Source organism: Lissotriton vulgaris, chromosome 5 (assembly GCF_964263255.1).
Source record: "Lissotriton vulgaris chromosome 5, aLisVul1.2, whole genome shotgun sequence".
Taxonomy (NCBI): Eukaryota; Metazoa; Chordata; class Amphibia; order Caudata; family Salamandridae; genus Lissotriton; species Lissotriton vulgaris.
The window spans coordinates 57,899,704-57,919,660 of NC_141693.1; the positions used below are offsets into that span (position 1 = coordinate 57,899,704).

At 46.7% G+C, this 19,957-nt stretch overlaps 1 protein-coding gene across 1 annotated transcript in view; it reads right to left on the reverse strand.

Annotated features, from left to right (window-relative positions):
* LOC147710146 (E3 ubiquitin-protein ligase TRIM39-like) overlaps positions 1-19,957 on the reverse strand; it is a 145,201-nt gene that overhangs the window by 5,736 nt on the left and 119,508 nt on the right. Inside the window, exon 5 of the mRNA XM_086920842.1 lies at positions 9,359-9,411. Within this exon, the coding sequence (XP_086776968.1) occupies positions 9,359-9,411 (53 nt within the window). The remainder of the gene's footprint in view (positions 1-9,358; positions 9,412-19,957) is intronic.

The window sequence follows — 19,957 nt, forward strand, 5'->3', positions numbered from 1 at the left end:
TTGGAATAGCCAATAGGTCTCGCCTTTGGGACCTTATAAGTGTTTAGCAAGAGCTATTGCCATTTCTGTTAGCTTATATATAATTAGGATTATATTATGTATAATTGAACATCTGTATTAAAAAAGAAATGACATAAAAAATGCTGCAACACATGTCTACTATGAAGACGAACCTTGTGGGATGTTTCCGGGTTATGTGCACTTTTGTCAGTGCTGAGGCACCTTGAAATCATTCAGAGTACTTGTAGAGCACGGTACTTACCTGTGAGGGTCTCAAGGCGCTGAAGGGGGAGGGGGGCTCCTCCTGCTCGAAGAGCCAGGCCTTGAGGAGTCTTCTGAAGGCGAGTAGGTCTTGGGTCTGCCGTATGTGGGTAGGGAGGGTGTGCCAGGTCTTGGCGGCGAGGTAGGAGAAGAATCTGCCGCCGGAGGTCATTCGTTGGATGCGGGGGATAGCGGCGAGGGCGAGGCTGGCGGAACTGAGCTGGCACGTGGGGGTGTAGAAGCCGAGTCTGCTGTTAGGGTAGGCTGGTCCGGCGTTTGCTTTGTGTGCGTGAAAGCAAATGGCAGTGATGATATACTCAAGCTTTAAGTCCCTTGCATGTGAATAACAAAGAAGCTCCCATTAGGGGAATATACCATGCGCTATCGAGAAACAGAAAAGGGCCTTGTGTGACATCGTGTCACTGCTGTTATATTATTTATATGAAATACCGATAGAGATATCAAAATAAAAAAGATTGCTGTTTGGGCTTTAAATTCACGCTGGGTAAACCCGCATTACAAGCCGAGCTGTCACTGAATTAGTAAATGTCTTTAGGGATCCATCCCAAACTGAATTTGTTTTAGCATCGACCACAAAGGGGTTCATTTTTGCACAAATATTTCGAGCATTAATGATTTAATGAAAACAAAGCTGCTCTTGTTATGTAGCTGTATATTCATTCATTCATCTTACAGGGAAAACCAAATACAAGCATTGGAAATGCAATAGGTCTCGCGTTTGTTTGGGTTAGAGCTTATGGCATTGTAAATGGCAATGTGCTTTACCTGTGTAAAACACATTTTATGTGCGTGTATGCATGTGCTGTGTAGTGGAATAATGTGGGTTGGATTGTAATTTTTAGTTGCAGAATTGTGTCGAGTGGATTTGTGTAGTGGAATTATGTGGCATGGCGTGCAGTGGAATTATGCAGATAGTAATTATGTGGTATTGAGTGTACTGGAACTATGTGGAGTGAGATTGTGTGTTATGAGTGTAATTATGTGGAATGGCATTTTTTGTTGAATGATGGGATATTTACTTTTATTTTAATATCTTTTCTTTCAAACACAAATACAGTGATGAACAGTAAAAACTGTACCTCAACAGAAAATGTTCCCTTCAGTGTTGTTACACATGGGGCAGTTGTGTGAAAACACGATCGGTAGCAAGTCTTAGGCTGACTAGAAAATGCCCTGTTTATTCCCTTATTCAAGATCAGTGTTTAAGGCAGCTTGGAAAACAATCAAAACAATGTATTGCTGCAGTTAACAATAAAGCCTGAGCAAAAAAGTCTGTTTTACACTCGTCAATAAGTCACTCATAACCAATATCTTGACTGATTAAAGATAATGCTTGATGTCTTTGAAACTCCACCAATACACATAATCAGACATTAAAATGAGCGAGAAGGTTGCACTACCACAACATGTAGATGTCCCTGCAATGGTCACTCAATTAAACAGCAATATTCCCACTGTCAGCAAACATGATTTTAGTGAAATCATCAAAAATGTCAATAGTGATGTAATATCACCATTAAGATCATCTGTGACCATGCGTGAGGCCTTGAGCAGGGCTCTGGGCCCAGGGTCACCGCTCAGTAGATCCCTCTTTCAATTGAACGACTCCACACATTTTCTTGGGCAAGAGATCCGGGTAACAAGTCTCCTGATGGGTGCTGTACATGATTCGGAAGGTGTCTCACTGATGTGTGGTAGGATACACTCAAAACGACGACCAGCCCCATGAATCGGCCAAGACAACGACTAGTAGCAGCTGATCAAACCATGCAGAGAACGATTACCAGCTTTTCCTGTGTTAATCCATGTGGTTTATCATGGCTAGCCTAACTAGTACCAAATGTATGTGTGAGTAGATCTTAATTATATGATGGGAGGAGCACACCCATGTTGGGAGGAGTCCTGTATTTATTTAGACCCTACAGTTATCAGCAGGGTTTACTAGTAGTCAGAACTGATATCTGTCCTTTTCCTACCTGTTTCCTCTACTGCTCTCCTATCTCTCATCCTCCCTCCCTCCAGAAACCAATGGAACGCCAAGTGTATGCATCTTGTGTGAAATCACCTATACTTCGATGGAGCAGGAAGGCTGGAGTACACCTTCGTTTGACTAAGCCACTTCCTGAAGAATGAAGAATTGTGGACATTGGCATGATCAGAGTTGCACACCCACACATAGAGATGGGTTGCATGTCAATTTCCTGCATTATGTACTGCATGAACAAAGGAACCAAGTTCCTTGAAAGAGTACTCTGTGTTTTTTTTGTCCTTTCACCATTTTCGTGTTCTCAATTATCACAGCTGGAGACTGCCACATCACTGTTTCCCTTGACATGATGCTGAATTAGCATGGAGGACCATGAGCCGTGCCACTATTCAATATGGCTTGGAGTCAGTAGTAGTCATATACGTCCCCTAATGTGATGTCATTAAGGTCAAAGGATGTGTGATGTCACTTCCGGTACACCTTCCATTTTGGTGTATTGATGTCTATGATTCTGCCCATAGCCGAATCTGTGAACAGCAACAGGTCAGTATGAGCTTGCATAACTTGCAAAAGGTGCCAATGCCTGGTAGTCAAATCGTTGCAATCAAAGCTATTGATCAACAGAATGGACTGCAGGGATTCGAACCTTTACCCCTTGTGAATAAGTCTTTCATTATGATCCCTAAACCAACTTTCGCAGGCACTCAGGGGTCACTTGTGTGTGGTAAAATGAATCAGTCTATCTTGGAAACTAATAAAGCTGTGGAAATTGCTGCAAAGTGACTTCCGCACTTAAGGGAGTATCACGTCATCTGTCCATTCAGAACAACCATCCTGTCAAGAAGCTCCCGACTTGGATGCTAAAGTGTCCCAGAAACGGAGACAATAAACAAGAAGCTGTGCATCATGTACAGTGACTCTTTGTCTTGACCTCGGTCTGGTACATGAACGTAATAACTGTTTAATACCTTGCGCCGTGACACAAGCAAAAAGAAAATCACATATATAAATATTGCCTGAAGTCCACAGCACTACCGCTGCATATGCCAATCAGTCACAATTAGAGAATCCTAATCAAGTTAATGGACATCTCGTATCTTGGTTGGTGCGTCTGCGGGGGTCTATATTGTATTCAACTTGAAAAGGCCTCCCTGACCAAGCCTGTTTGGCAGATCCGCTACGGCCACAGGAAAGGGGAAGGTACGCTAATGGCAGAAGGGATGAACAACATAAGAGGAGCAAAAAGCGGGGGCGGTAATTAGACGAAGGGACACGTAGCACAAGAGGAGGGAGGAAAGATGCAGAGCGGCATGCACAAAAAGTGGGCGGGCGCACAGTAGTGGTTGTGAAAAGTGACTTTACGATAAACAGTTGCGCTTGTGAAAAGCGCTCATAAATACATTCCAAAATAGTCCCAAACTCTGCCAAAGTAGTACAACGCCATTGTATACTTGGTCAGGATGATGTGGGACAGCACCGCTACTCTTCAAATGCTCACACACAACACAAGCAAGGGTGCAAATGTTTCACCTGGGAGTGCAGGCGATGTACTCGGTAGCCCAGCAACACGCCGTCAGAGGCTGGAGGTGATTGGGTATGCCGCCTCATGTTTCCAAGCCGCTCTCCGCTTGCTCACGCTGCCATGTGGTAAATCTATACACACACTTTTCTCTGCTTAAAGGGGAAAGCAACTAACAGAACAAGCCCGGGAGTTGTGCGTGCGTGCTCGCGCATTCTTCACTTTTCAAGCACTGCACTTGTGCTTGTGGCACGTCGCTGCTCGATCCCACAAGGTGAATGCCGCCACAAGCCCGAGTGCAGCGCTTGAAAAGTTAAGACCGATGGTTAAAGGCCCTCCTAGGGCAGCACACGCGAGCTGCCGAGGCGAGACCTAAAAAATAGCCGCTAACAGAACAGAATCAGTTAACACGCTGGGAGAGGAGCTGGACCGAATTCAGGCGGCAGATACTCACAGTGATCAACAAGCACTGGCGTTGCCAATAGGTCTCGCAGTAGGAAAGTTGGAGCTATTGGTTTTGTAAATGACATTTTATATTTATATATCGTTATTGGCATTGTCAATAACAATATATAAATATAAAATGTCATTTACAAAACCAATAGCTCCAACTTTCCAAATGCGATACCTATTGGCAATGCCAGTGCTTGTTTCAGGCATGCATCGCACTGTACTGTTACAGAAGGGGCCACAGACAATTGTGCAGTGCCTTCTGTAACACAAGTAATGCCGGCGTACATATAGTGCAGGCACTATTCTAATGGGGCATCCCCTCATTTGCATGGAGCCCCATGCAAATGAAGGAAACAACTTGCCTCTGATGTATTATGGAAGCTGGCGCAAAGGCAGAGAAGCAGCTTACGCTATGCAGGGCCTTCTGTGAACATGACCATTGCTCACCTCCATTTCCCTGCCCCAGGGGACACCCAACACCCTACCACAAATCATGGTGGTAGAAGCCTCCACCTCCTGAGGAAACCATGTTAATAAAAGGGGCCGTGCACAAGTTTCCAGGGCCAGTTCTACCTACTATAATACTGCGTCATTGTTGTTACATTTAATTCATGGGGGCCTATGGCCCCACAACATTTCATTGGCGTTGAGTCAGAACGGACCCGTATGCAGGTGGGCGGGAGCCACGTTATGCTGCTTGGGCGGGGGCGTTTGCTGCACCGAAAAGCACCCCCACCTATAGCAAGAAGCAGTGGCAGACCTGGAGGCGACCCAGTGACCCAACGGGTGAGAGATGAGCCCAACGGTCTGAACAGTAAGCAGTTGGGCTGTCAGAAGTGCCTGCGTGAAGTGAAGAGATCACCCCAGAAGCCCACTGGGTGGCGGACCCCCATCCAGCACCTGTGACAGACAAAAAAGTAAAGTGCGGTGGGGGATGAGAAGCGAGGCTGGCGGCGCCCGGAAAATGAAGGCCCTGCAGCCTCTGTTGTGATGACCGGCAAGAGGGAGTAAGTTGTGCTGAGTAAGCTGGCGTCCCATGGTGAGTGGTATGGCTGGTGCCGCTGTGCGATGACGCAGCAAGCAAAAGAACTGCATGGTCGCTCTAGTACCCGAGAGTAAGTACCCACATCCTAACAATATGTTTGTCACTCCATCCACGATTTGCTCCCCACATACTCTCAACTAATTATCATACCGAAATCATTAATGTTACAACAAAGTAACTGGTGTAGGAGCAAGGAGCGGCTTCCTTAAGGATGTATGACGATACATCGCGGTCACACTGATCGCGCGCTGTAACACCGCGTCTATGACGTCGCCCCGTCCATTAGATCGTGAAGAAACACATCGCAGCCTTTTGCATTGTGATTGTGTTGCTTCCCATTGGCCCGAACATCACCCCGCAGTACATCACATTGCAGTACAAAACAACGCTTTTTTTGTTTTATTTTCTAAATGGCTAATAATAGGTGGAAAGCTTCTGGCAGGACAAGTCAACAATCAATAATTCAAAATATACTATTGCTCTGATTCATGTACCTCAGGCACTCATTCTAATGAGAGGTGAAAATAAACCTTATGCTTGAACCATACAATAAGTAAAATATTACAACCATTGCGTCTGAACCGCAGGGGGCAAAACATCTCTCTAAAGAGATAATCGATCTGATTCAGTAATTATAAGGATATTTCGGTTTTAAGAAAAAACGCTCCCTCTTAAAATATAGTTCATGTCTCTTACTTCTGCATGAGAGGACAATAAAATTGTAACACTTGCACCAATCACACTCAATCGTTGTCTAGAAAATAATTTTGCAATATAACCTCATTGCAAAGCACGAGCAGAAAAAAAGTCACAATGCGGCCATTGTGGAATATGGTAATCAGATGTGCATGCTAGGTGTAGCTACATCGCCATTTCGGAATACGGTAATCAGATGTGCATGCTAGGTGTAGCTACATCGCCATTTTGGAATACGGTAATCAGATGTGCGTGCTAGGTGTAGCTACATTGCCATTTTGGAATACGGTAATCAGATGTGCATGCTAGGTGTAGCTACATCACCATTTTGGAATACGGTAATCAGATGTGCATGCCAGGTGTAGCTACGCCGCCACTGTGGAATACGGTAATCAGATGTGCATGCTAGGTGCAGCTACGCCACCACTGTGGAATACGGTAATCAGATGTGCATGCTAGGTGCAGCTACGCCGCCACTGTGGAATACGGTAATCAGATGTGCATGCTAGGTGCAGCTACACCTCCACTGTGGAATACGGTAATCAGATGTGCATGCTAGGTGCAGCTACACCTCCACTGTGGAATACGGTAATCCGATGTATATGCTAGGTGCAGCTACACATTTTGCTGCACATTAAAAATAAAAGTTTACATGAAAACCATGAGTCTTTGGAATGGGGAACATCCAAGTAACACTGTGTAAAAGAGAGTACTTGAGACACACTACATGTAAAAGGTTTGATTTTGAAGTTTTGCATAGCGCTTGAAACAAACTCACTTATGCAGCTAAGAAGTTAAAATCCATATTTATTCTTTTGAATGTTCGGGTCAACACAGCGAATTTCTGCTATATCAGAGTACAGTGAGCACAAAAACAGTGAGACGGTACTGAAGGTTCTACAAAAGGTAACTATGTGCTTTGATTAGAATAACCACTCTACTGACATTCCTGCATAGCATCTACTCTGGGTAAAAGATTGCGGGCACAGCTCGGCATGTAGAGCCGGTTAAATGGAAACAGCAAAAAAAACAAGACGGAGGGAAGGCAGAGAAGGGGAGGGGGGAGGAGAAATGCGACCCGGTGTGAAGCAGCAGGGGCTTTTGAAGTGAAGCTAAGCTTCACTTCAAAGGTGTGGGAGGAGTGCTGCTACGGCCTGGGGGAAGCTGGCTGGGGAGGGGGAGGAGAAATGCAAGTTTATGGCCCAAAAGCGCGTGCCTGTGGCCACGTGAACTCGAAGAAAACCGCAGCAAAAAGCCCGTGGTTTCACAAGGATTTTGAGCACTTGAATTCTCGCTCCGCTCAATGCGCTTGCGCGCATTGATAGGTCGCGAGACCTAAAAAGGACACCAGTCGAATAAATAGTGACATGATAAGCAAACCCTTATTACAATTAGATCCAACCTTACTACTGGAAGTTTCCCCACTACTGGAAAATAAGAGTCAAAGCAGCAAAGTTAGTGCAGAAGCAAGAACTACGAGGAAAGAAAAGGCTCACAAGTGGTGAAGCTGCTTCTCAAAAATAAATCAGGCTTCGACAGCTGTCCTTCAGGTAGAAAAGGATGAGAAATCTTGGGGCAAATGTTCTGCAGCTGGGGTGCATCTCAGAGGTGCTAGAAGGTGATCTTTACTAGTCAGTACAGAGTGACAAAGCTACTTCAAATACTTCAAAGGTATACAGTAGTAATCAGTACACCGCAATGGATGCTGCAGGGAAGGAAAGGTACTAGAGGTATACAGTACTAGTCAGTACACTGCGTTAGATGGTACAGAGTAAGAGAGTTATTAGAAGGTATACAGTACTAGTCAGTACACTGCATTACGTGGTACAGAGTGAGAGAGTTATTAGAAGGTATACAGTGCTAGTCAGTACACTGTGTTACATGGGACAGAGCGAGAGAGTTATTAGAAAGTATACAGTACTAAACAGTACACTGCATTACATGGTACAGAGTTATTAGAAGGTATACAGTGCTAGTCAGTACACTGCTTTACATGGGACAGAGCGAGAGAGTTCTTAGACAGTATACAGTACTAGTCAGTACACTGCATTACATGGTACAGAGTTATTAGAAGGTATACAGTGCTAGTCAGTACACTGCGTTACATGGGACAGAGCGAGAGAGTTATTAGAAAGTATACAGTACTAGTCAGTACACTGCATTACATGGTACAGAGTTATTAGAAAGTATACAGTACTAGTCAGTACACTGCATTACATGGTACATAGTTATTAGAAGGTATACAGTGCTAGTCAGTACACTGCGTTACATGGGACAGAGCGAGAGAGTTATTAGAAAGTATACAGTACTAGTCAGAACACTGCATTAGATGGTGAAGAGTGACAGAGCTACCCCAAAGGCATAGAGTAGAAGCTAGTAATCCGCATAAGATGGCAAACTACTCCAAGGTATACAGTACTAGCCAGTACAGTGCATTAGATGGTACAGAAAACAGGATTTATCTAAGACATACTGTATTAGTTAGTACTCTATAATTAGATGATACAGAGCAAGAGAGCTACTCGAAGGTATACAGTACCAGTCAGAACACTGCATTTGATGGTACAGAATGACAGATCTACTCCAAGGTATACAGTTCCAGTCATACACTACACTGCATTGTAGATGGATGCACTACATTAGAGTAGAAATATGCGCTAGGCCAGCGTGGGTGCATGTGCTAGGTCAGTGTAGGTTCATACACTACGTCACTATAGGTGCATACGTTAGATCAGTGTAGGTGCATGTGCTGTAGGTCCGTGTAGGTGCATGCGCTAGGTCAGTGTAGGTGCATGCGCTGGGTCAGTGTAGGTGCATGCCCTAGGTCAGTATGTGCTGGGTCATTGTAGAAGCATGTGTTAGGTCACTGTTGGAGCTAGAACTCTGGAATACAGAATGAGTTATGCAGTACATGCCAAATTCTGAGGTGCAATTCCATGCCATCCCATATTTTACTATGATCCCAGCCCATATCACATCACACCATCCCATTATAACGTTCCATACCATACCGCCATACCATACCATTCCATAAAACTCCAATCCACACCATCCAATCGCATCTAATCCCTTCCTACCCCATCCCATACCACCATAACATTCCATGCCATACCATTCCATAGCACACCACACCAATCCACACCACACCATCCCACCATACCATATTACACCATGATACCATCCCATAGCACACCACACCACACCATCCACTCGTAATGTTCCAAATCATACAATACCTTACCATACACAATCTCATCCCTTCCTATCCCATACCATACGAACATAACATTCTATACCATACCACACAAAACCATACCATACCACATCATTTTCATGAACCATAACATACAGAGCTAATCGTCACAATGATATTTACCTTTATAACTCTTCACCACCATCTCTGGGCTCTGAATCTTCACATTTTTACACCTGTAATAAATAACACACACATCATCTTTTGTATTAAAGAGCAATGACGACTACAGGAACAAAGGATGAACATCACATAAGACCTGTATTTGAAATAAGATTCAGTATAAAGAGCAGCGCCTATGGACTAGAGCTCAGTGTGAGTGACTGTTCATACACAACAGTCAAAGCTCGAACGATATCCAAAAGTACCTTTAACATCTTATGACAGGATGTGGGTGTTCTAAGGCAGATAGCTCAGTGAGACCAGTGTGCTTCATGTGAGTCCACGGAGTGCTTTAGATTGGGTCGTCTATGAGCGGTGGTCAGCTCAGTGAGAGGGGGGCTGACTAACAGGTTACATCTGCTTCTGGTGGAGTCTTGTGTATATAAAGTACGCACAGCCGGAGATTGGCCCCAATAGTGCACGCATGGCTGGAGGGGTTACGTGTGCTACTAAAACACTACAAATTCAGATGCCACATTAGTTAGGAACATATAGCCAATCAGGTAATGAACAAGTGGTCCACGACTGCTTTAGAGAAGAGTAATTTATGATTTATCATGTCTGTGTTGCTTAATTAAGTCAAACACTGGTAAGACATACCAACAATGAACACAACAACATACCCTGCTATCTAAGATAGCATTTTTCAAAACGTACAGTCAATGTAAAACACGAAAGCGTCAAAGAATTGTTTAAGTCCAGTATATTTAATTTTATAAACTTGAAACAGATCAAAAGTTAATTTAGACAAAAAGAAGGTACAAAGGTTGCTCAAGGAACGGGAGAAGAATCCGTGTGCTCGTGATGGGTAGGAAAAGGTGAATAGAATAGTCACTAATATTCAGAGTTTATACATTTTAATGCTTAGGCAATGGACTGGTAAAGAGACCAGTACAGAAAGAACTTTAGAGCACAAACTCCTCTAAAAATATATCCTCAAGTTTACAAGATGGCTCAGTGAGGTAAGTGCTCACTGCCAGCATCTGTCTGACCTGTAAGACATACCTGTGAAATCCAGCACTCACCTTTCATCCTTCTCAGGTTGTTACGCTGCACACAGTGGGTAATGGAAATATTGTTATCAGCAATGATGAATGCTTATAAGCTCCAGTACTTTGGGAGATCTCTGTCCAGAGATCTCTGCCCAGAGATCTCTGCCCACAGTTCTCTGCCCACATACCCTCACTTCAGAGGGTGACAGGCACATAATCCCTGCAAGTGTAACCACCATCATCACTGCTCTAGAACCTTGGTGGGGTTAACACGCAATACCTTCAACTTTAAACCCCTTCATCGCTGCTCTAGAACCTTGGATCAATAAACACACAATCCCGGCCACTGTAAACCCCGTCTTCCCTGCTCTAGAACTTTTAATGGGATTAGCGCAGGATACTACCTCTGGAGAGAGGCGAGTTCAGGTCACTATACGCTGCAACCTCGAGGCACTGTTACTTCTAAGGATTCTTCCTTCATCTTTAGCTGAACTTGTCTGTGGCATCCATAGGATCTATCTGTGATTTATCCTATGGGGGATCCATAGGGTCGGAATGGGCAGTCATTTAATTATTGATATATAATATTACCGTCTTGACTCCTTCTTTGTGTATACAGCTGTGTAGAACGAGATGTCTTAAATAGGAACCCACTGTGCACTGGAAGCCCCCACGTGCACGAGGATGTGCATCCAAAGCCCTTTATTCAATCCCAGTCTGATGTAATTTACGCCTACAATGCATCCATCAGATGACCTTTAATGGGTCAAATGTGGGATGCAATGAATGCTGCAGTCAAAGCCTCCCAGCTCCGACTGATTCTCCCTTAAAAACATATTGGCGTTGGTGTACACCCTTCCAGACACTGAGCAAAGGATGTAAGGGGGAAGGGCCTTCCTGATTGGATGGCTGGGGAGAAGCTGGACCCCACCCTAATTACACTTCTAAAGATTCACACAAGGAAACTGACATCAGGCCTGGCCTTGCCTTCGTCACTCTGGACAGTTTAGAGACAAGACCAGGGGATTGGGAAGAACTGACCAGAACCAGTTTTGGGGTTGGTTGGGGAATTTCCCCACAAAAAGCTGACACTAGTATGAAATGAGGACCTTCAGAACATTCCATCAGAACGCCAAGAAACCTAATGGTGTTAGCCGCGCTCAATAAATTCATTTAACATAACATAACATAACATAACACTCCTGGACATGTGGAAGATTCAGAAGAAGGACTGCCCTGCTGCTGGAAAGACTGCCCTGCTGCTGGAAGGACTGCCCTGCTGCTGGAAGGACTGCACTGCTGCTGGAAGGACTGCCCTGCTGCTGGAAGGACTGACCTGCTGCTGGAAGGACTGGCCTGCTGCTGGAAGGACTGCCCTGCTGCTGGAAGGACTGCCCTGCTGCTGGAAGGACCGCCCTGCTGCGGGAAGGACCGCCCTGCTGCTGGAAGGACCGCCCTGCTGCGGGAAGGACCGCCCTGCTGCTGGAAGGACTGCCCTGCTGCGGGAAGGACCGCCCTGCTGCTGGAAGGACCACCCTGCTGCGGGAAGGACCGCCCTGCTGCTGGAAGGACTGCCCTGCTGCTGGAAGGACTGCCCTGCTGCTGCAAGGATTGCCCTGCTGCTGGAAGGACTGCCCTGCTGCTGGAAGGACTGCCCTGCTGCTGGAAGGACTGTCCTGCTGCTGGAAGGACTGCCCTGCTGCTAGAAGGACTGCCCTGCTGCTGCAAGGACTGCCCTGCTGCTGCAAGGATTGCCCTGCTGCTGGAAGGACTGCCCTGCTGCTGGAAGGACTGCCCTGCTGCTGGAAGGACTGCCCTGCTACTGGAAGGACTGCCCTGCTGCTAGAAGGACTGCATTGCTGTCTGAAGAGGAAGGGTTGGACCTGCTTGCCTAGGTCACAGGCTACCCAGAGTGACTCAAAGGGTTAGTCGACTGACCTCCTGTGTGAGCGACATTGACACCACAAGCTTCTAGAGACCTCCCTGCAATTGCCCTGCTGACCAGTACCAACTTGACTTGCCTGGACCTGCCCGAACCTGTTGTTGGCCTGTAGGCATTATAGACTGTGCACTCTTGAGATACAACGCAGGGATCCGGATATGGTAAAGCCTTACAGAGCGTTGACTCTTGTAATATGACGCCTAGCTGATGACATGATGTATCCTTACAAAGTATAGTGTCCTGTAATATGACGCCAGGCTGATGACATGATGTATCCTTACAAAGTATAGTGTCCTGTAATATGACGCCTAGCTGATGACATGATGTATCCTTACAAAGTATAGCGTCCTGTAATATGACACCTGGCTCCTGACATGGTGTAACTTTACAGAGTGTACACCCCTGTATTACGATGCATAGATGCTTACATGGTAAAGGCGTACACAGTGTAGACACTTGTAATAGGATGCCTGGTTTCTGGCAAGTTACAGGCTTACAGATTGTAGACTCCTGTACTACAACATCTGGACCACAACGTGGTATAGGCGTACGGAGTGTAGGTCCCTGTAATACGATGCCGATTCCTGACATGGCACAGGCTGTAGACTCTTGTAATATGTCGCCTGGCTCCTGACATGGGATAGGTGTACAAAGTGCAGACCAGTAATGCAATGCCTGGATCCTGACATTTTTTAGGCTTACAGAGTGTAGACTCATGTGATAAGATGCCTGGCTCCTGAGATGGTATAGCGTTACAATGGAGACTCTTGCAACACGTCACCTGGACCATCACAGGGTATAGGTGTACAGAGTGTAGACCCCCTCTAGCACGAGGCTTGGATCTTGACATGGTTCAGGCTTACAGAGTGTAGACTCTTTTTCTTTATCACATCTTTTTATTGAATATAAGACAACAGGAAAATCCAATCAATATCATCAGGCTTTGTAGATATACATAATAGAGACAGGATCCCCCACTTCACACAAGTTGGAACTCGACGTTATCATAAGTCTACATCACTACATACATTTGTGACTACATTCCCGCCCATGGCCATTAAAGAGGACCTCATTCCTGAAGCAGAGCAGAAGTTCATTCCAGTGACCCCCAACTCTTTTCCCACTTACGGGGGCAACCGCGACCCTCATAGATCACCTTCTCCGCCACCATCATCAGTCCATATCACGCCTCCAATCCTTGAGCTGTGGTGGTGATTCTGCTCTCCACAATCTTGCTATGTTCCTTTTGGGGACCATGAGGCCTAAAGTGACTCATATTTGCTCCATGCGGCCCAGATCCGTGGCCTCCCACACATTCAGGAGGCAGCACTTCGCTGAGGGAGACGAGCCCCCACCTCTGACACTGTTTATACAGGCCACCACTGAGGTCCAATAAGTCTGTATTGATGAACAGTGCCAGAGTATAGGGTAAGAGGTGCCTTCTCCCCCACACCCCCGCACGGAAGCTGATTCAGGGCTCCTTCCCATTTTGACCAATGTATTGCAAACGACATACGCCCTGTGTGGTATCTTGAGTTGCACCAGACGAAACCGTGATCGGATCGCCATCTCTTTGGGAGAGGCTAGGGCTACCAGCCAGTCCTCATCCTCCATGTCTCCTATGTCAGTACCCAACGTTGCTGGAGCTGAAGCAATGTGTCGGATGCACTGTTAATACGTTTTTTATATGTTAAAGAGATTGCTTTGCATACCATGTAGTCATCTAATATTCTGTTTTCTAACAGGGATGCTTCAGGTAGGACCTCCCCTTTAGGGACCGCTACCATTAAAGTTTAGGGTAAACAAGAACGGTCCAGAGATCCTGAATCTGGAAATGAATCCCTATGTAATGGAGGAATTTTGCTCAAAGCCCTGGGCCTTTTCAGACTCAAAAGGACAAGTAGAGAAAGGGCTGTGAGCGTCAGCTGTTCTCTTTCTTTTACAACGTTTTCTATGAAAAAATTATAATTAGTGAAATGGACTCAAATCATGTGACAAAAAAAAGAACTATTCTCACTCAAACCTACTTGTATTGTGTTACATCCAAATAAGGAATTAGCCTACCGATGGGTATATATCTGTGGCTGCCATAAAGTGTGGTGGACATGAAGGTATCAGAAGGTTTCTGGGTCGACGAGGTAATATTCCTGCTGTAAATTCGGAAACAGCAAAACTGTTCCACCCCTCCATAGATCTCCCTCCCTGGAGAAACCTATCAGGTCCCATTTATCAAAGCGGGTCTTCGGCCTAATGTGCCCAGTATTCCTGAGTCCCATAGTGGTGTTGTCTGGGTGATCCTACCCTCCCAGTCCAGTGTTTTAAGAGTTGTGTGCCACAGTTGGACCGGAAGAGCTGTGGGTCCTGTGAGGATCATATAACATGGGGAGGTGTACAGTGATCGTGTGTATTCAAGTTGCCGTAACACATAACAGTCCGTATGAAACGCCGTATTGGCTGCAGGCCGATGTACCCATTGGTTAACAGTGGTGAGCTGTGCTGCCTGGTAATATCTGTGGATGTCGGGCAACGTAATACCACCGTCATACGAGTCATGTGTCAGTTTTCTGAGGGCTATATGAGGGGCACCCCGTCCCACAACAAGGTCCTTAATTCAGTCTCTATAGTCCGGAAGTAGGTATCGGGGACTGAGAATGGTGCATTTTGCACAAGTAAAGAAACCGCTGCAGTGCCATCATCTTGGACAAAGCAGCTCGTCCAAGAAGGGACAAGGGCAGGGCCCTCCAGTGGCAAACGTCTCTCCTGAGATTCTGTAGGGGACCCTGGAGATTATTGTCATAGAATGAGTCGGAATCGGTGGTGACATAGATACCAAATATCGGAAGCTATCAGAAACTACCCTTGCTACACATCCCCTATCTTGTCACGAAGAGTACCCACAGAGAACAAATAGCGTCCATTTAGACCACTTAATGGTGTATCCCAAGTATCTACCGAAGGTTGTGAATATTTCCAGTATAGGACTCAGGGAGAAGCGGGAGCTGCTATATACAATAATATATTGTCAGCGTACAGAGAAATGATGTATTCCCACTCCTCCATCCAGTGTAGGCCACGTATCAAAGGGTCAGAGAATTCACAGGTCGTCAGTGGTTCTAGAACTAGGGCAAACAAGAGAGGCGAAAGAGGGCAACCCTGTTGTGGTCTCACACCTCAAGGGGAATCATCTAGAGGTTTTCGCATTAATGACTACCCAGGCCACGGAATTGGTGTATAATAATCGTACCCAGAAGAAGAACTTTGGGTCGAAGCTCATCCGTTCGAGCACAGCAAAAAGGTATAGCCATTCCACAGTGTCGAACGCCATACGAGCTTTAAGGGACAAAATAGTTGCGTCTTCTTGTATAGAAAGGGCGAGCCCCAACATTCCGTGGAGACATCGCAGATTGAAGGTCGTGTTTCTACCTGGCGTGAAACAGGACTGGTGTGGATGCACCAATTTGGTAATAATTTGTCTTCATCTAAGGGCTAATAGTTTCACCAAAATTTTGATCTCAGCGTTGAGGAGGGAAATGGGTCTGCAGGAGGAGCAGTCCTCAGCTGGCTTACCCTCCTTATGAAGGACCACAATGGAAGCGAGCCTTTGGTCTCTGGAGAGCACCCCCTTTTCCCGACTCCCCAAGTACATTTAAAGTAATTGCGGTGCAATAAGAGTCATAGTAATCTTGTATAACTATATCGAGAGCACGTTCTGACACATTGCTTTGCCTGATGCGATATTGCGAAATCGCTTGGGTAATTGTGTCCTCTGTAGGATCACTTTCCATGAAGGCTCTGTCTTCAGTAGGGAGTGTAGGAAGTCGTAAATAACAGAGAAAGTCGTGGGAATGTCACATATTCGTAGCCTCGACTGGGGAGTATAGGTGCTTGAAGTAATCTGAGAAGGCATTCGCAATATTTTGGGGATCTGTAAGAAACAACCTGGTGCCCTGAGAGATCCCGGTAACCCATTGAATCGCCTTTTCCCAGACGTGGGTCCCTTGCTCACTTTGCCACTGAATTCAAACTAGCCTGACTGATGAAGGGTGTTCCCCAGAAACCGGTCCCAGGATGCTTGATTCCGGTTCAGGGAAGACCTGGCTTGGCAATTCGGGCTGGACTTTTCCCATAAGGCACAGAGTCAAGACTGATTTGCATATAGCTGGGTCTGAACTGAGGTTGCGAAGCGAGCTAAAAAATTATGATGGATTCAACCCAGATCTGTGACTGGGGGTGAGTGTCTGAAACGTTTTGGCACTCCATACATCATCTCCTTGTGTTTGCTTTGTTCACCCTAAGTTGGCAGGGTATGCCCAGACGTGGGTCCCTTGCTTACTTTGCCACTGAATTCAAGCTAGCCTGGCTGATGAAGGGTGCTACCCAGAAACGGGTTGAAGAATGCTTTTTTCCGGTTCTGGGAAGACCTGACTTGGCAATGTGGGTTGGACTGTTCCCATGAGGTACAGGGTCAAGAATGATTTACATATAGCTGGGTCTGAACTGAGGTGGCGAAGTGAGCTAAAGAATTATGATGGATTCAACCCAGATCTGTGACTGGGGGTGAGTGTCTGAAAAGTTTTGGCGCTCCGTCCATCATCTCCTTGTGTTTGCTTTAATCGCCCTAAGTTGGCAGGGTATGCCAAGACGTGGGTCTTTTGCTCACTTTGCCACTGAATTCAAGCTAGCCTGTCTGATGAAGGTGTTATCCAGAAACCGGTCCCAGGATGCTTGTTTCTGGTTCAGGGAAGACCTGGCTTGGTAATTCGGGCTGGACTGTTCCCATGAGGCACAGGGTCAAGACTAATTTTCATATAGCTGGGTCTGAACCGAGGTGGCCAAGTGAGCTAAAGAATGATGATGGATTCAGCCCAGATCTGGGACTGGGGGTGAGTGTCTCTGATGAATCTCCAGAACGGCATCATCGTCATCCAAGCCGGTTCGTAGCCCCCTGCTTGCTGACAGTACTCCAACCATCCAACCACTCCCAGCCCTCTTCTGGGGATATGAAAAACCATGTAAACCACTCGTAATTTAGCTGGGAAGAGCATTGCACATGTTGTTGTGTCGCACTCTACGTTCAAAGTCCTCCAGTCAGGCCTCCATTGGAGTATTAGCCTTTCGTAGATCGTGAACTTGGCTTTTGAGGGTCTCAGTGTCTAGGCCGAGAGAGGTGGTAGTGTCTTCTATTTCCTTCACTCGTGAGTTCATGTTCCGCAGATCCGCCCTCATTAGGGATACCTCATTCGTGGCCAAGTCCATAAGTATTTTCAGCGAGGACTTTATCCCCTGGCCATGATATCTTGCAGCATCAAGCAGTCATGCCCTGACGGAGGTGGCCCCACAAGCAGCGTTTGGTCTCGGGTCTCTTGGCAAAATGGGTGCGAGCTGACCTCTGAGGCCCTGGTCCTAGCCCGTACCCACTCATCAGTCGTAGATAGGAGGTCTTTCCTCCACTCTTCCCCCCAGCAGGCAGCAGAAAGCCCATTAGACTACTAGGGATTATATTTGGAGGGGAGGGCACCCCCTTCAGGCAATGGGTAATGCACCCCCCTACCCACAGGCCCAAAAGTCTTTCTACTCCCATGGGGGTATATTGGCAGCTTTTACCCACTAGACACCCAGTGGCGGTTGGCACGGATAAGGGTAGTAAAACGTTTTTTTTTTAAAATGTAACTCACCTTACTTCCACCACATCTCATCGTCCCTCCTTGTCATTGCCCTGCTCTGGCCAGAAGCAGGAAGCAACCAAAGGCTCCCCTGAGCCAATCATAACGCTGCCGTGAAGAGTTGTGATTGGTCTGAGTGTCGTGGTTCGGCGCTCAGACAGGGCCTGGTGCGTGGGCATGTTCTCGATCCAGGCTGTAATGCAGCCTGCGTGGAGAACATCCAAAGTGCGCTTGATGGTTTGGCATGCCTGAGACGGCCGGCCAAACTGTCTCGCGCACTGATAGGTCATACCAGATAAAATGATAATAAACCATGGTTTATTATCATTTTATTTTTATTTTGTTTAGCTGCTGGAAGGAGGGGGGGGGGGGCACTGTAGACACCAGGGATGATTTCTGGGGGGAGAAATGGGTGGGATTGGCCGACCCAGGCATTGGACCTAACCCAACCCCTTAAATGAACCACAACAGTCTTTCTGTCCAACCCGGGGGACAGATGAGACCTTTAACCCAATCTGCTCCAGTGGAAAGGGCAGAAAGCCCACTAGACACCAGGGAGCTTTTATACTGCTACTAGGTGTGGGGGTTACCTGCCCACACATCGTGCCTAGCCTCCTCCTCCAATGTGACCCAAAGGTCTTTCTGCCCCCTTGCAATGTTCAACACTCCGTCCATCATCCCCTTTTGGTTTTGCCTTGTTCGCCCTAAGTTGGCAGGGTATACCCACACATGGGTCCCTTGCTCACTTTGCCACTGGCTTCAAGCTAGCCTGGCTGATGACGGCTGATTAGCCAGAAACCGGTCCCAGGCTGCTTGTTTCCGGTCCAGGGAAGACATGGCTTGGCAGTTCAGGCGGACTGTTCCCATGAGGCACAGGGTCAGACTGATTTGCATATGGCTATGTCGAACTGGGGTGGCGGAGTGAGCTAAAGAATGATGATGGATGTTAGACCTGGCACCTTGGCGTGAGTTTCCCTTCCACTTTTTGCTGATGTGCCTCAGCTGTTTTTGCTGGTGTCCGCTGCTCAGGGCACTGTGCCACGGCCAATCCGTGCCGCAGTGCAAGTGCTCCCTATGTACAGTGTAACTGTGATTGATATTCATGATTGGTTCACTGGATTTACTGTCAGTCCCCAGTAAAGTGCACCAGGAGTGCCAGGGCTTGTAAATGCCAATACTGCTAGTGGGCCTGCAGCGCTGGTTGCGCCACCCACAGAAGCAGCCTTGTAAAATGTGCCTAGGGTCTGTCATTGCAGAACCTGCGTGCAGTCTGGTACTGTCATGCTGGCTGGGCAAGTGCACACACTTGTCAGCCCCTAAACCTTCCCTTTGCTTCATATTAGTCACCCCTCTGGTAGGCCCAAGGGCAGGGTGCATTGTAAGTGTAAGGTAGGACATGCTCTGATGTGTGTGGCTTGTCCAAATATTGAATTACAGCCAAATTCGTTTTTCACTATTGTAAGGCTACCTGTTCTCTTAGGCCAGATGGGCTGCTGGAATTATTACACTCTATAAACCCAGCAGGCTCAGGGAACATGGTAGAAAGTCAATTTTAGGATGCCTGAACTCAGAATAATAAAATACTTCTTTTAGTAAAGTTTATTTTAATATCCTGTGTTTGCAAATGCTACTTTTATAAAGCTAGCATTTGCTTGCCTAACCATTTCAGCCCGCCTCTGCTAGTATGTGTATCTGACTGTCTGGGATATGTGAGTGACAGGGCTGGGGGATGACAGGTGGTGTATGCAAGGATTACACCTTAGTGGGAGGTGGGAGTACCCCTGGACTCTGAATAGGGCTGTGCTCTGCCACCACAATGCTGGCTCCGCCCCCTGGGGAGCAACTGATGACTCTGCCGGCATCTGGCCCAGGAAGGGCGAAGCACTGTCATCAAGGTACTCCTGGCTGCCCCTGTCCACACAATGCTGGCTCCACCTCCTGTGGAGCGTCTGATGTGCCTGCC